The sequence below is a fragment of the Lepus europaeus genome, chromosome 9, assembly GCF_033115175.1.
Source record: "Lepus europaeus isolate LE1 chromosome 9, mLepTim1.pri, whole genome shotgun sequence".
In the NCBI taxonomy this organism is placed as follows: Eukaryota; Metazoa; Chordata; class Mammalia; order Lagomorpha; family Leporidae; genus Lepus; species Lepus europaeus.
The window spans coordinates 3,614,161-3,629,940 of record NC_084835.1 but is presented as its reverse complement, the minus strand read 5'-3'; the positions used below and the strand labels follow the sequence as shown (position 1 = coordinate 3,629,940).

General features: G+C 58.6%; 1 protein-coding gene and 1 long non-coding RNA gene across 3 annotated transcripts in view; one reads left to right on the top strand and one right to left on the bottom strand.

Moving 5' to 3' along the window:
- Positions 1–3,559: 3,559 nt before the first annotated feature.
- Positions 3,560–9,155, bottom strand: BHLHE40 (basic helix-loop-helix family member e40). The gene is made up of 5 exons (XM_062200353.1): positions 8,703–9,155; positions 8,524–8,593; positions 8,209–8,316; positions 7,215–7,338; positions 3,560–5,729 (listed from the first exon to the last, which is right to left on the bottom strand). Exons 1-5 carry the CDS (start codon positions 8,780–8,782, stop codon positions 4,870–4,872), a joined length of 1,242 nt encoding a protein of 413 aa, XP_062056337.1. The 5' UTR covers positions 8,783–9,155; the 3' UTR covers positions 3,560–4,869.
- LOC133766726 (uncharacterized) overlaps positions 8,252–15,780 on the top strand; it is a 73,357-nt gene continuing 65,828 nt past the window's right edge. For both annotated transcript variants that reach the window (XR_009866742.1, XR_009866741.1), the window contains exon 1: positions 8,252–8,337. This is a non-coding gene — a long non-coding RNA (uncharacterized LOC133766726). The remainder of the gene's footprint in view (positions 8,338–15,780) is intronic.

Sequence of the window (15,780 nt, the reverse complement as noted above, 5' to 3'; positions counted from 1 at the left end):
CTTGTGTCTCAGACCCTTTGCTCGTTTAAAAACTGGATCTGTTTTTGCTATTTCTGCCTACATTTGTGTGTGTTTTAATCTCCCATAGTCAAAAGATACGAAATATTATCTATATTTTACCTCAAACTTTGGGAAACGTGTCTTTTTTTTTGTTTGTTTGTTTTCTGGCAAGAGGATGGGCTTCTCTATTTCTCTGTTTAAACTCCCCTGAGGCCCTTGCATAATTCCCCACCCTCGTGGTTGCATCCGAAATCCAGTTCCAGTACTAGGTAGTACAGCTTGACACAGTCACCAGGCCGAGGCTTCTTCCTTTTTGTCCCCATGGAGGTGAGAGTGGAGAGGGAGCGCGTGGCCAGGGCTTGGGAGCAACAGGTGCAGCCGCCCCCAACCCCCAGCCCAGCCCAGTAGCTGGATGATGCTCACGCCCTAAGTTCCTCCCACCCCACCCCGGGAAGGGCGGGCCAGTTGGTCGGCAGCACAGGAAGCCTTCTGGGCTCCAGTCCAGCAGCATCACAAGACTGGCGGGCCCAGCCACGGGACGGCCCTGTCCCCGTGTCCACCGCCAATGGGAGAGGCCAGGCCGGCTCATGTTCTGTGCGCTTGTCGGGCCAAACAGATGGCCTGGGATAAACAGGGGTGGCTCAGGGTGGGGGTGGCTCTGAGCAGGACCCTAGGGACGGAGGCCAGGGAGGGGCAGTGCCTGTGGAAGGGGCCATGTTTTGTGCCTTCCAGACCTGCGGTGGTGTTTTCTCAGCAACAGGGCTCTTGTTCGCATCGAGCTCTATGGCACCCAGGCAGGCCAGAAAGGAAGCTGTCCCGGCACCAGGCAGAGGTGCCCCGAGACGTCACCCCTCCCGAGCCAGAGGCGGGCCTCAGGGGACATGGGCTCCAGGGAGAGGGCGCTGCCGTCCTCACGGGACACCACATGGGGACCCAGCGCTTCTGTCTCTGCTGCTGCGGGGGCCCTGGGAACCTGGGACGAGGCTGGCTCTGACCCGAGTCTCGATGGCAGAGGCCTCAGGAAGGGAGCAGGCAGGGGCTGGCAATAGGGGCTTGAGGCAGTGTGGAGCCGGGCTCCTGCCTGGGGGCCCCTGCCAGCAAAGAGGCCTGAACGTCCACCACATGTCTCCATGCTGTAGCCCTGAGAACAGGAGTGGCGCCACCTGGGCCCAGGACCCTCCCACAGAACGTTTCCTGCTTGTGCTGGTGCCCTGGGCCTGCAGAGTTCCCCCAGGCCGCAGGTCTCCCTTGGTCCTTTCTACAGAGGGGCCCTGCTCCCGGCTGTGGGGTGGGATGTTTGCAACGAGTCAGAGTGGAGCAAGTGGCTTTGTGTAGGGGTTGGTGACTGCACCCCAGCACCAAGCACCCCCACCTCCCCGAGGGCTCTCTGGAGGTTGAAATGAGGTCACGTGTGTCCAAGCCCAGTCCCACGGATGCTCAGGCCAGCAGCGGTTCCTTGACAGACAGTGCTCCTCTCTGACCTCGACTTTCCTCCTCTGTAAAATGGGCACATTGAACCGTTGGTTTTATTAACAAAGGAAACAGGACAGATGTGAATATCTACCCTTCCCAGTTACTGCAGGAAATCGAGGTAAGTCACATCAAGCGCTGAAACAGGATCCGGAAGAAGGAACGCGTTCTAAGTGTGGCAGGAATAGCTGCACTGATCACTTTCACCGTGACTTCTCCTTAGTTTAACGAGGAGGGCCGTGTGGTCTTACAGCTCAGCACGTAGACTTCAAAGCCAGAGTGCCTCCGTGCGCATTCCAGTTCAGAGTGCCTCCGTGGGCATTCCAGTTCCCTGTGACCTCCGGCAGGTGACCTGGCCTCTCTGGACTGCACGTCGTCACCTATGGGCTGGGAACTGCTGTGACGCTCACGCCACTGCATGCGGGTCGCTCTGGGAAGCTCCCTGCCTGCGGGGCTACAGGAGCTCACAGCCAGGGGCTTCGTGGACCCCATTACAGGCTCAGCCTCGTGGTTGTGGCTGAGTGCCCTGGGCGAGCCACTTTCCCTCTGTGAGCCCGGTCTCAGGATGGCTGGGCGGGTGCTGCCGGTGGGAAGCCCCGTGGGGGGCTTGGTCTACTCCCGCTATGCTGTCACCGCCGCCACCAGGCCCTGTGTCTGGGGGCCTTGCCAAGCTTCCCTGGGGATCAGGTTTCTGCTGACGCCCTGCCAGGCACGTCTGCTTCCAGGAACCGGAGCCGCATTTAGCCGCGGGCCGCACATGAAAGGGCTGCAGTGGGAAACGTGACGTGTGTCCACAGGCGAGCGGGTCAGCGCCGGGTGAGACCCTCCCGGTGGCCCGAGGCCCGCCCGCCCGTCTGTGCCGCTGCCCCCTGCCTGCAGCCAAGGCCCTGGGTCTCCAGGGGGCGTGGCGCAAGGTGGGGAGGAGGGGGCTCCCCCCCCCCGCACCCCCTGCGGGCCAGGTCAAGGGCAACGTGGAAGCCGAGGAGGCAGAGAGACAGCTGTGAGGCTGGGGCGCTGGACAAGGGAGGGCTCGGCAGGGGCGCTCCTGGCGGCCAGCGCCTGGAACCTTGCTGTCTTTTTTTAGCTCAGGTTGCTCCAACCACTTCCTCTGTCCCCACAGCCCTCCTGGACTCACAGCCCGGGAGGGAGTTTGGCCTTGATTTCAACATCAGCCTCCCTCACCCGGGAGGAACCTGCCTCATCTGGGCTCTTATCAAAGGCGCTCCTGGAGGCTGGAGGCAGGACTCCGGCCACCTGCCTGATCCTGTCTGGTGGAGAGGGGCTGACCGCCTGGCCTGACACCTGCCCGGGCTCGGGGCACAATGATACCTTCACATGAGCACCCGTGGGGAGCCTCTGACATAGGAAGCAATGGTGTCCAGGGCCAGGTGGTGCTGAGTCTCTGCGGGCCGCTTCCCTGAGGGGGCTACAGACTTCCAGACGGGTCTGGAAGAGGGAGACCCCGCTCTGCAGGCTGCAGGTAGGGCCAGGCTCCCTTGGGAGGGCTTCTCGGACAGAAATGCAGTCGCTCAAGGTGACAGGGAAAGGCCACAGACTCAGCTGGGTCATTTTCCTCTTCGTTTCCCATGGAATTTCTTCTTTTTCAGTAAGAACACTTGACTAGGGAATGCCAGTGTTCATCCACGCACAGTCCCCCGAGGAGAGGAAGTCTCGGAAGGATGCGGAAATTTCGGAACGCCTCCAGCAGCGACAGGACAGGATGTGGCGGATCCCTCAGACCTGCCAGGCGGGAAGAGCTGGAGGCCCCGGCGGATGCGCCAACTGGCCCCCGCGATCCCACACAGCCACCCCTTCAACCTGCCCACCACGGCCAGCCCCGCCGGCAAGCTGCCCACACACTCCGTGATGGCATCCCCTGGTTTCCCATCCAGCCCTCAAGGCCGTAACGGGAGCTGGCTGGGGGGCAAGCGCTTGCTGAATAACTGTGGGGCGAGGCAAGGAGTGAGCACAAACCGCTGGCACCGGTAAATCGACAAAAACGACAGCAGTCACCTACCAGCTGACCAAGCTTACAAGGCCGCGACAAGGTGAACGAAATCACACCGAGACACAAGCCAGAGACCATCTCTCTCTTCCACAGGAAAAGGACTGTTTTATTAAGTATTTTTAAAGACTACTTAATGTTTACGCATAGATAAAAATATTTACAATTTCACACCTTTAGGAAGGCTTCAAAACATAAACACTGTACCTCTCCCGAGAGAAAAATTCTTTTCTTCAAAAAACAGGAACACATTCATTTTTCTCACTTTCTAGATCAAGTAATTATACAAATAAACATCTGAGACATTTTCCTCTTCAATATATTTATATAATATATATTTATAACAGCTTTACAAATAAAGGCAACAATTTTATACCAAAAATAAAAACAGGAAAAGAAAATCCTAACACGATGGTGACCAAGCATAGTGCATTTTGATAAGCTGGTGGGGGCTGGCTGGCCAGGTCGGGCAAGCGGGGACTCTGGGCCAAAAGGAACACTTCTCGGAGGCAGACAGGGTCCCTCCAGGCGGGAAGGACCCTCCCGGGCCATCGGGCAGGAGGGTCAGCCCACGAAAGATCGCGTTGTGCCAGGGCTCGTTAGGGCTTTGAGAAGCTAAGCTTGCCTACAAGGGGTTTTCGGAGAGAATGGGAAACCAGGCCTAGCTCTGCTAAAAGGCAGCGATCTGCCACGGAGCCGCGTGCACCGTGGGGCATCTCTCAGGCCCTGGTCTGGTTCCCTGGCTGGCGAGAGGTGGCGACCGTGCCAGAGGCCGGCGGAACTCCGCTCTGGCGCCCTGGCAAGCCAGTTGCTAGGAGAGCCTGAGCGGGGAGCTACATGCTCTGTGCTCATCCGAGGCACGGCAGGGGAAACCGCCCCAAACCACCACCAAGTCGTGCCAGTGTCCACTGCCGCGCCCTGCGCTGTGCCGGGGAGCTGGCTCTGACGCTTGTAGCCGTCTGCTGAGTCACGTCGGCAGTAAGGGGAGAAGGGTGGGGTCCCGGCAGCTGGCTTGGAGCCGCGCTCTGGAGAGCCCTGTGCAAAGTACCTTTTCCTCCAGGCCACAGACCCGGCTCCCACACTGAGGCGTGACTCACAGCGCAGGCACCCCCGCTCCCCAAACCCTGTGTGATCCGTCTGCAAGGGGGCTGCCCTCCCAGAAGTCTGCCCCAAGCCCCTCAACTCCAGGTAGTGAGCGCCCTCCCCGTCCCGCCTGCACCATGGGTCACCCACACGCGGGCCCACGCGTGTGCACACGCTCACCCCGAATCCACTCTGCACCCCAGAGGCCCCCAGCACACACGCGGGGGCTCGCTGTGCTCACAGACGGGACGAGTTCTGTGTTTTGGGAGGCAGGGAGGCGCGATGGCGAAGCTGTGGGATCCCGTCGGGAGTCAGTCTTTGGTTTCCAGGTTTAAAGGGGGGATCTGCTTCAGAGCTTGTAGCAGGGCGGAAGAGTCGACAGGGGGGGCCGGCAGGGGCGAGGGGAGTCTCTGGGGCAGCAGCAAGGGTGCCGGGAGCTTGTCGGGGTTCACGAAGCTGGAGAGGGCGGCGGCAGAGGTGTTGAGGCTGGGGTACAACACGGGCACGGAGGTGGGATACCAGCACTTCTCTAGCATGGGCAGGTAGGCGGTTGCCGACGGGGGGATCAGGTAGAAGGGCAGGCAGAAGGGTGGCTGGTGCGGGTGGGGGCCCAGGAACGGGGAGCCGAGGAGGTCCCCGCCCGCGAAGGGGCCCTCATCGTCCGATGACGGCAGCAGGCGGCTCTTCTTGGTGGGGGGCTCCTCCGACTCCTGCTTAATGGTGCCGACCCGTTCCCCTGCGGCGAGCCTGCGTCCGTGGTGACCACTCCTCAAGTGTGGCTGCTCCCCACGCAGGTCGCCCTTCTCCGACTCTCCCCCGTAGCCGCTGTCCGTGTCAGTGTCGCTGCCGCTCTGCTCGCCGCTCGAGGGCGCGAAAGTCCGCTGGATGACTGGCACGCAGTTCTTGCCGGGGCCTTCCGAGCCTCTGGCCAGGGACCCTGGCTTCTCCTTGAAGTCCACGGCTTTGGGAGCTGGGTCTGTCGGCTTCCTAGCGGTGCCGCCCTGCAGCAGCTCGGAGACCACGCGGTGCAGGTGCGCCACGAGCTGCGAGGACCTCAGGTCCCGGGTGTGCTCGTGTTTGGCCAGGTACTGCAGCACCTCCCGGGCACACGTCTGGAAACCTGAGCAGAACATCTCCTGGCCAGCTTCGACACTCCTCCCCGACAGCTCACCTGGGGGAAAACACCCAGAGGGAGATGTTTCAGAAGGCCCCGGGGTGTCCCCAGGCACCCACGCGCCAACCACCGGGGGCTTTCCTCAGGGTTCAATGCAGCACCTGCTCACGTGGGTTCCCACCTCCCAGAGTAACGTGCTCAAAGGAAAATTACACTAAAAAAAGAAGAGAGGGGCCAGAGCTGTGGCGTAGTAGGCTAAGCCCCCGCCTGCGGCACCAGCAGCCCATCCCAGCTGCTCCTTTTCCGATCCAGCTCTCTGCTATGGCCTGGGAAAGCAGTGCAAGATGGCCCACATGCTTGGGCCCCTGCACCCACATGGGAGTCCCGGAAGAAGCGCATGGCTCCTGATCCATTTGGATAGCTCTGGCCATTGGGGTCACTTGGGGAGTGGACCAGTGGATGGATGATCTTTGTCTCTCTCTCTGTCTGTAATCTACCTCTCAAATAAATACAAAAAAATCTTAAAAAAAGAATAGAATAAAAATGACCCACAATGCTGCCACCCAGAGACACAAGGTGATTTTTAATGTCCACAGAACGCCCCATCACAGAAATGGGCCGTGATTAACAGGGCCGGACTACACCTTTTCCGGCTGAGTTGGCAGGCTGTGCCCAAGTTTGCGTTGTGACACGGCAGTCAACGTTAGTTTATAAACCTAAGGGCCAGTTTACAGAACGCCAATCCCATCGTAGCAAAACGCAGAGACCAGAGAGGTACGACAGGAAGCAAAGAACGAAGGCGCAACGTCTCCTACAGGAAGCTGACATCCAACGCACGCACACGCACACTCAGACCCGGCCCTCTAAGTCTCCCCCACGTATTTCATTCATGCTCCCCCCAGGAAGCAGGTGCGTCACTTTTGCATTTTGAAGAGATTACAGCCCCTACTGGGTCTGGGGGATTCTTATGATCCCAGCCTTGGAAAGCAAGGCACAGAAGTGCGCCACGAAGGAGTGGGCCAAGGCAGCGTCCCCAGGCCACAGGATTTGGAAGCAGTCAGACTGGAAGGTTGGAAGGTGACGGATTCTCTGGAAGTCAGTACAAACGAATGATGAAACTGCAGCGGTTTCGTTAGATTGTGCAATATGCCACGATACCTGGTGGCTATTCAAGAAACCACATGAAGCACAAGAAAAACTTCTGCTGTGGCCTGGCCAGGATCACGCCAGGAGGGGGAAGCCAGCAAACAGGCAAACACGGAGGGCATCCCCGTGATCTGCTCCCCAGCGAGGGAGATGACGGCGAAACACCCGCCATGCAAATTCTAGGTGTCTTGGCATTTGCAAAGGCACTGGGGGAAATCTCCCAGAACCGGCTCTGAAGCCAAAATGTCACAGAAACATTTAATCACTCGAGCGATCCACATTCACGCCAGGCGGCACCCAGCGAGAAGCCTGACCTTTGAGGAAAGGGAAGGGGCACACGCAGTTTGCCGCGGGCGTGGGTCCTGCACCCCAGGCTGAGCCCCGGGGGGCACTCACCGGCCTGTAGCCCACTCTGCAGGGCGATGATCTTCTGCTGCTGCTGGTCGATCAGGCTGGTCAGCGCCTTGACGTGCTTCAGGGTCAGCTCCAGCACCACTGCCTTCTCCAAGTGGCCGAGAGTCTGAAATCAAGAGAGAGGTCGGCGGTGGGGGTGCGCAGTCCCCACTCTGGGACATTTACGAGCAGTGGGAAATGTCTCTGAAGGAAGTGAAAGAAAAAAAAAAAACACCTTTCCTCGTTGGCTAAATTTAGTTTTACGGCCGTGGATCAAGGTTTCACAGAGACATCTATCAGTCCAGTCACAGCCCCAACATCGGAGCAAAGAACCCACAGCAGAGGCACTCTGGAAGCGGCAGCTACCCGGGATACATTTCCCCGGCAGCCGCAGCTGACCTTAGCGCGGGGGAACCGGCAGATAGCATTTCCCCCAGCGGCGTCGCCCGGGCAGGGACTCCGCACCTGGCAGCCGGACACTTTCCGAGGCTTTTTCCTGACACCCTAGAACCATCCAAGCTTTTCCCTCCCTCCTTTTCCCAACCAAAGGCTGTTGAGCCAGAAGGCTGTTGGCTACGGTCCAGCCGGGACAGGATGGAAATCACACAAGTCCCCTTATTTTAAAAAAAGGCAAAGAAAGTTTAAAGAAAAACAAAAAAAAATTTTTTTGCACGTTGTCCCGTTGCTCCTTTAAGGCAGGAAATACGGAGAACCCTGCAAGTATGCAGCAGGCCGTCTTCAACTTTGAAAAAGTAAGGCCGGCTGGTGTTGGGGGCCCACGTGGAGAGCTCCAGGAGGGTCTCCCCTCCTCTGCCAGGAGCTGCCTGGAAATCCCAGGGACAGGGCAAGGCGCCCCCCTCCGCCCGCTCGGAGTCCCCCGGCCAGCTCGGAGCGGCCCGAGGGCCGCAGTTCCTCGCGGGGCCTGCAGGCGGCGAGTGGCCCCCGCCCGCGCCCGGGCAGCGGAGCGCGGCTGGAGAGGCGCCAGCTTCTCGCTTACTGTAAGTTTGAGATGTTCGGGCAGCAGGTCCTTGAGCTGCGCGATGCACTCGTTAATCCGGTCACGTCTCTTTTTCTCGATGAGCCGGTGCGGCAGTTTGTAGGTCTCCTGCGAGGCGCACGGGGGGCGGTGAGTGCGGGGTGGGGGGGCCGGGGTGCGCAGCCGGCGGGCCAGCAGCGCCTCGCCCGGGACCGCCTTCTACCCCGAGCTTCCCACGCCGCTCAGCGGCGGCCCCGCGCCCACCCCTCGCCAGCCCCACAGCCAGAAAACTTTCCCTGGGGAGCCGGGGCGCGGGGTCCCCGCGGATGCGCTCACCTTGCTGTCCTCTCCGCGCTTGATTCCCCGCCTGGACTTGTACACTTGGTACATGTGGGCGAAATCCATCCTGCAGGGAGAGGGGCCGGGGCGCGGGGCGGGGGTCGTGACTCGGCCTGAGCACGGGCTGCCGTCCCACGCGGACACGCCGCGGCCCGGGGAGGGGAGCGCCTGCTTACCCCGCGAGGTCTCCGTGCTCCAGCCCCGGCGCCTTCGGCAGGCAGGCAGGGGGCGGCTGCGCGCTGGGGATCCGCTCCATGGCGCGGCGAGCCGGGGCCACTGCGCGCTGCTGTCCGCGCTCGCTTGGCGGAGCGTCCGGGTGAGGACCGTCCCGGGAGGGGCGAGGGGCGAGGGGGTCTCTCCGCGGGGCTTCCTCCGAGACTGCGCTGCGCTGCTGCGGGCCGCGGCTCTGCGCTGCTGCTTCAGTTGGGGGCGTGCATGGCCGGGGTCTCCGCCGCCGGCGCCGGCTCCGCGCGCTCCCGGTGCGGTCTGCGCCGCGCGAGCCGAGTGAATGAGCAGCGGGGCGGGCGGGGAGGCGGCAGGCGGCGGGGGGGCGAGCGCGGAGTAATGGAGAGGCCGCGGGCTGGGTTAAATGGGAGCGAGTGGGTGGGTTGGAGCTACGTGTTCTACCCTGTGACTCCAGGCACGTCTGGCCGCTGCCGGGGAGGGAAGGAGCGCCCTGCCCGCCCTCCCCCGCCGCCGTCACATGAGTCTCACGTGTCGGACAGCGCTCGGCGGCCGCGAGGGAGCCCCCTCCCCCCGGCCCGGCCCCGGCCCCCAGGTGTCCGCGGCTGCGGCCGGCCTTCCGCGAAGAGGGGGCGGCGGCGCGGCCGGGTCCAGCCCGGCCGGGTGGGGGGCGCGGAGGCTCGGAGCGGGGGGGGAGGGGAGGGGTTGGCAACGTGGGCGAACCTGCCCCAGGGAAATGAAGTAAGTTCCCGTCTCCTGGGAGGGGACGGGGGAGGGCGGGTCCGCCCGCGTCTGACTCAAGCCGGGAGAGGAATATCCCCTCGCTCGCAGCCGCCCGGCCGCCTTCCTCCTCCCCCGCCTGGCCCGCGGCGCGCAGCGGCGGGGAGTCGCCCGGCCCCCGGCCCGGGTTCTCTTTCCGTCCCGCGTCCCTGCCCCCACCGCTCGGCGCTGCGTCCAGGAATTGCCCGCCTTGGGGAGGGACCGAGGGCGGGGCGGATGTCACCCCATGGGAAGCTGGCGAGCGGCCAGGCGCGGGGGCAGCCGAGGCCGCCGCCGAGCACGCCGCGCGCACCTGCCCCGCGAGGGTGTGAGCCGCGCGCCCCTGGCTCCCCGGGAGCCCCGCTCGGGGGCACGGCCCGTGGGCGCGCACCCCCTGCCTCCGGGGGCCTGCGCCCCGCGGGCCGAGCGCGCAAGGGCCCCAGGCGCGGTGCCCGCCTGCCCTCCCTCCGCGCGCCCCGGTCGCCTCCCCGCCGGCCGTGGCGTTATACAACCGCGGCGGCGGCGGCCCTGGCGCTTCACGTGGCGCAGCCGACGACCGCGCCCTGCGCTGGGTCGGGGGCCGCGCCGGGCCGCCGCGTCCGGGCGCCAGGAGCCTCGCGCAGCCCCTCGCCCTCGGCGGGAGGTCCAGCGGCCACTCGGGGAACGCGGCTGTGTCGAGTCCTGGGCCGCGCGTGGTGCGGGTGCCCGGAGACGGGTGGGGAGCTGGCACCCACGCCCTGCCCTTGACCCTACGGGCACCTGCGGGAGGGGGCCAGGCGGGTGCGCGAGGAGGAAGCCAGCTCGGGACCACCCGGGGAGAGGAAAGAGAAAGTCAAGAAGTTATTTCTGTGTTTTTGTTTCGTGTTTTTTACGCCGGCCGAGTTGCCTGGGAGGAGGAAGCGGCGTGGGCGTAGGGGAGCCGAGCGGCCCCTGGAGCGCGGGGCGGAAAGACCCGCAGCTGCGGCGGTGCGGGGCGCGCAGAGCCGGGGGCGGCCGGCGGAAATCCGCGGCCGCCCGGCGCCGGCGGGGGCGTCCGAGCGGCCTCTGCGCCGCCCCGCCCCGCACGTGGACAGGCGACTGCGCCACGGCCAGCCCCGGCAGTCGCAGCGCGGCGCCCCGGGGTCGCTGGCGGCGCGGCCCCGGACAACCTGAACAGCCGGATGCGTGCGCTGGCCCCGCCGGAGGCGTCCTGCGCTTCCTCCAGGCGGCCCCTGGGGGCTCGGCCGCCCTGGCCCTGGCGTCCAGCCGGCCGGCGATAGAGGACCGCCTGCTGCCTCCCCCACCCCCGGCCACATGTGTCTGGGGGAGCGGGAGCCCCGGGGCGCGCTCTAGCGTGGCCACTGCGCGCTGCGGGGAGCCGCGGTCCTCCGGGAAGCGCCCCGCGCCCGCCGCCGGCTGGACTCTCGGTTGCGCCACGTTTACCCTCACCTGGGCTGCAGGTGTGAGCACCGGACACACATGCGCACTCCTCCTCGCTTCCAAATGTGCTCTCCGGCTTCGGGAGCTGCCCCGTCCTACCCAGAGTCTACCGTGTCAGTTTTAGGAAACCCTGTCCTGCGCACAGCGCGCGGCTGCTCTCAAAACCAACTCAGACAGAAGAATCCCTGCGCCCTGGGGCCGCGTCCGGCGGCCGCTCCTGTGGTCAGCTGTCGGGAGCTGGGCGTCCGCGTGTGGCTGTGCGCTTACTGCTCCGGCTAGCATTAGCTCCATTTACCTGATCTGGGTCCTGGAGGGGCCGTGACGCGCCCTCCCGGGGACATCGCTGCTAGGGAGTTACGTCATCTGCCCCGGCTGCAGGAGTGTGGGGCGAGATACGGGACAGGACCCCACGATCGCTGGACTCCAAACCCGGTTCTCCTAAACCCTTTCTGTGGGTGCCTGGTGGAGCTGTACGGGTCCTGCAGGGCTCAGCTCCTGGGGCAGCCTCTGTGAGAGCGCCCCCTGGAGGTGTGCAGTGCAACCCTGCGCGCTGCGCTGGGGGCGCAGTGCTGCCCTGTTGTAGCCGTCTGCTCTGGTTTGTCTTCTCAGCGTGGAGATAAAGTCATTTGGCTCAAAGAAGGGTGGGTTTTACTTTTTCTGGAGGGGCTCTTGGGAGGCTGATGCTGTGTGTGGGGTGCACTACAGGAGGTGCGGCCGGAAGTGCCCCTGCTTGCTCAGGGATCTCTTTTTCCCTTTTATGGAATCGCAAACATTGGAATCCCAGCTCGCAGTGAGGAGTACAGTTTACAGTGTGACAACACACACGGTGAAGGGCCAGGTGGCTGTGGCGTGGCCCCACCACTGCCCTCTCTCGCTCCTATATCCCGAGGAGTCTCTACTTGCTTTAAAACCAAGTGAGACCGCTGGGGGCGAAGGCGGTCCAGTGCCCTCCAGGCAAACATTTCACGGACCAGTGCTTCCCCTGGGTGCAGCGTCCGACTTTCTGGTTGGAAGGACGGTTCTCTGGTCTTGACTGGTTTCACAGCAGCAGTAGGTCCTGAGCCGCCCCACACCAGGAATGGAGTTGGAGTTTGGGCTTGCCCCCACAGCGTTGAAGCCCCTCAAATCGGCGAGGAAAACGCGCAGGGAGCCCACTGGGCCTGCCGGGCCGGTGGCTGTGCGAAGGCTGTGTGGCTGCGTGCCCTTTGTTCCACACGTAGACGCATCCTCTTTTTTGCTTCTTAGGAAAGATAACTGTGCCTCCTTGTTCTGCAGAGGGAAACACACAGACCTGAAATGTTTGGTTTCTGAGTGTAGCCACCATCCAAAACACGGTACAGAAATAAAAATGTGAATAGCTTCATATCCGTCTACAAAAATACATAGGCAGCAAAACAAAACAACAAAATCCTTCCCCTAAACAAAGCTTCAGGTGCAGGTGGCTTCTCCATTTAAGGCACAACTAGAACCAGTCCTGCACAGGCTCCCTCAGAAAACTAAGAATTCCCACCATTTTATTACCCCGGGAAGTTCCATCACGGCCCTCGCAATCGAGCCCCTGTCCACAGTCACTTTCTGTTTGCTCACCGTGGATTATTGCCTGTTACTGGGTTTTCCTGTCTTCTGAGTAACATTTCTGTCACTTCGTTTGCTTTTGAGATCCTGCCTTTTGCACGTAGAAGACGTTTGTTCTTTGTAAATTGCTGATGTATACACACACACACACAACACTATCTAGTCCATTGTTGACAGCAGACTGGGTGCTGTCCAGTTGGGGTTGTTAGGAATGAATCTGCTAGTTACTTCCGAGGACGGATCTTTTTTGTGAATGCATGTTTTCATTTCTCTTGGATAAATATTAGCAGTGGAATTCTTGGGTCGGGGTTGAACATATGTTTGACTCCATATGTATATATGTGTGTGTGTGTATATATATATATATATATATCGCCAAGCACATCTCGGAGAGCTGTGACCACTCTACAGCACCGCCAACAGTGAATGAGAATTCTTTTCCGCATACCCTCACCAGCCCTTGGTGTAGACAGATCTAAAAAAGACTTTAGCCGTCCTGATGAGTGAAAGTGATCTGGGACACGATCATTTTAATTTGCATTTCCCTGGTGATGAGGGAATTTGGCCCCTTTTCTTGTGTTATTTGGCCAGTGGAATGTGTTTTGTGAAGTAGTTGTCAAATGTTTTTACTTAGTTTTTAAATTGCATTAGTTGCCTCTTTTATTTATAGAAATAGAACCCAATTTTGGTTACTGACTTCATCTCCTGCCGCCTTGTTTTTTTTTTTTTTTTTTTAAGATTTTATTTATTTATTTGACAAAGTTATATAGAGAGGGAGAGACAGACAAAAAGGTCTCCCATCTGCTGGTTCACTCCCCGAATGGCCACAACGACCAGGAGCCAGGAGTTTTCTCCAGGTCTCCCATGTGGGTGCAGGGTTCCAAGGACTTGGGCCATGTTCTCTGCTTTCCCAGGCCACAGCAGAGAGCTGGATCGGAAGGGGAGCAGCTGGGACTAGAACTGACGCACATATGTGATGCCAGCACCACAGGCAGAGGCCTAGCTCACTACGCCACAGCACCAGCCCCAGCCTTGTCATTTTATTGTTGAGTTTTTGGAGTTACTTACCCGTTCCAGTTAGAAGTCCTTTGTCAGAAATAAGATTTTATGAATGATGTCTTTTTTTTTTTTTTTTCATTTGACAGGTAGAGTTATAGACAGTGAGAGACAGAGGGAGACAGAGAGAAGAATGATGTCTTTTAATGAGTAGCATTTTTAATTGGGATAAAGTCTGATCTGTCAGTAGTTTCTTTTGTGGTTTGTATGTGTGTGTCTTTTTCAAAAAGAAGTTTGCATGACTGAAGTCATAAAAGATATTTTCTTGAGTTTTTCCCTAATCACTTGATACATATGACTCTAGTGTTTAGTTCTAGGATCTGCTTTAAAATTTGTTTATAGAGTGAAAGAAGATTTTAGACCCTGTTTTTTGTTCAAGCAGTAATGCCTTCCCCGAGTGACCAACTTCACTGTGTACTGCCAATCAGCCATTTCTCACAGCTCTGTTTATCGGCTTCCTATCTTGTCCAAAGACGTGTCTGTCCAGTGCCACCATGATTTCACTTTCTTGACAATTGGAGCTTTATAGAGCTGTTGAAACTGGCTGATCTAACTCTTCCAACTTTGTTCTTTTTAAAGCTTGCATTGGCTTTTTTTGGGGACCTTTGTATTACCTTATAAATTTTAGATTCAGCTTTTTTCTTTACTCGGATTTGTTTGTTAGCATTTTCATAGAGATCACATTGAATCTGTGGATCAGTTTAGGAAAAGTGGAGACTTCAACAACAGCACCTCTTGTCTATGAATGTGGGACATCGTTCCGCTTATTTAGGTTTTCTTCATTCCATTGAGCGGAATTTGATTTCTTTGGGGGAGACTATATACATATAGATTTATTCCTAGCTATTTGATTTTTTGATGCCACTATAATTTTTTCATTATTCAATTGTTGATATTGAGTATATGCAGAACTGTAGTGAATTAAAATTTTATTTTTGTTTTCATTTCATTGGAAAAGCAGAGAGAGACAGAGAGACAGAGAGAGAGAGAGAGAGAGAGAGAGAGATCTTTAATCTGCTGGTTCTCTCTCCATATGTCCACAACAGCCTGGGCATGCTGTTGCATGCTGAAGTCAAGAGCCTAGAAATCATTAGGAAATAGGAGTCTCCCACATGGACGGCAGGGACTCAAGCACTTGAGCCATCAGCTGCTGCCTCCTGGGGTACACATTAGCAGGAAGCTGGAGGAGAAGTGACATAGTCAGCTCTCCAGCTATGCACCCCCACGTGGAATGTGGCATCCCCAGAGGGCCCTAGCTGCTCAGTCACACACTGGCCTCTGTGGTTGATTTCTGTGTGGTGCTCTAGTGTCTGCAACCTTGCTAGATTCATTTACTGAGTCAGATGGTGTTTCTGATACAGTTCTTTTCATGCACAAAGACGTTGCCTGTGAATAATGACAGCTTTCCTTCTTTCCTGATCTTGAAGTTTTTTATTTACCATTTCTTTCTTTTTCTCAAAAAAGATTTATTTATTTACTTGAAAGAGTTATGGAGAGAAGGAGAGGCAGAGAGATCGTCCATTGGCCAGTTTACTCTCAAATGGCCAGAACTGCGTGGGTTGGACCAGGCTGAAGCCAGGAGCCAGGAGCTTCTTTCAGGTCTGCCATGTGGGTGGCAGGGGCCCAAGCACTCGGGCCATCTTCTGCTGCTTTGCCGGGTGCGTTAGTGGGGAGCTAGTTCAGAAGTGGAGCGGTTGGGACACGAATGGGTGGCCGTATGGGATACCAGTGTTGCAGGTGCGATTTTACCCACTACGCCACAGCACCAGCTTTTATTTGCCTTTCCTTGCGTTAGTACTGAGGCTAGGACCTCTAGGGTAGTGTTAAATACAAATCCCAAGAGCTGACAACCTTGGGCCGGTGTTGCAGCATGGGAGACCACGCCACCACTGTGGTGCTGGCATCCCATACGGTCCTGGCTGCTCAGCTTCCTACAGGCTTCCTGCTAATGTGCCTGGGAAGGCGGAGGCTGCTGGCCTGTGGGCTCAAAACCCCTGCCAGGGTTATTATACGCAACAATAGGGAAGGTTTAAAATAAAAAACACTGTCTTGACAGACAAACTAGAAAAAGGAGAGCAAATTAAATACAAAATAAGTAGCAGAAAGGGAATAAGTGAGAGTCAACAATAACTAATAACAATAACTAAGTCAACTAATAACTAGTATCCACGTGGGAGACCAGGATGGAGTTCTTGCTCCTGGCTTGGACCATTTGGACAGTGAACCAGCAGATGGTTCTCTCTCTCTCTCTCTCTCTCTCTC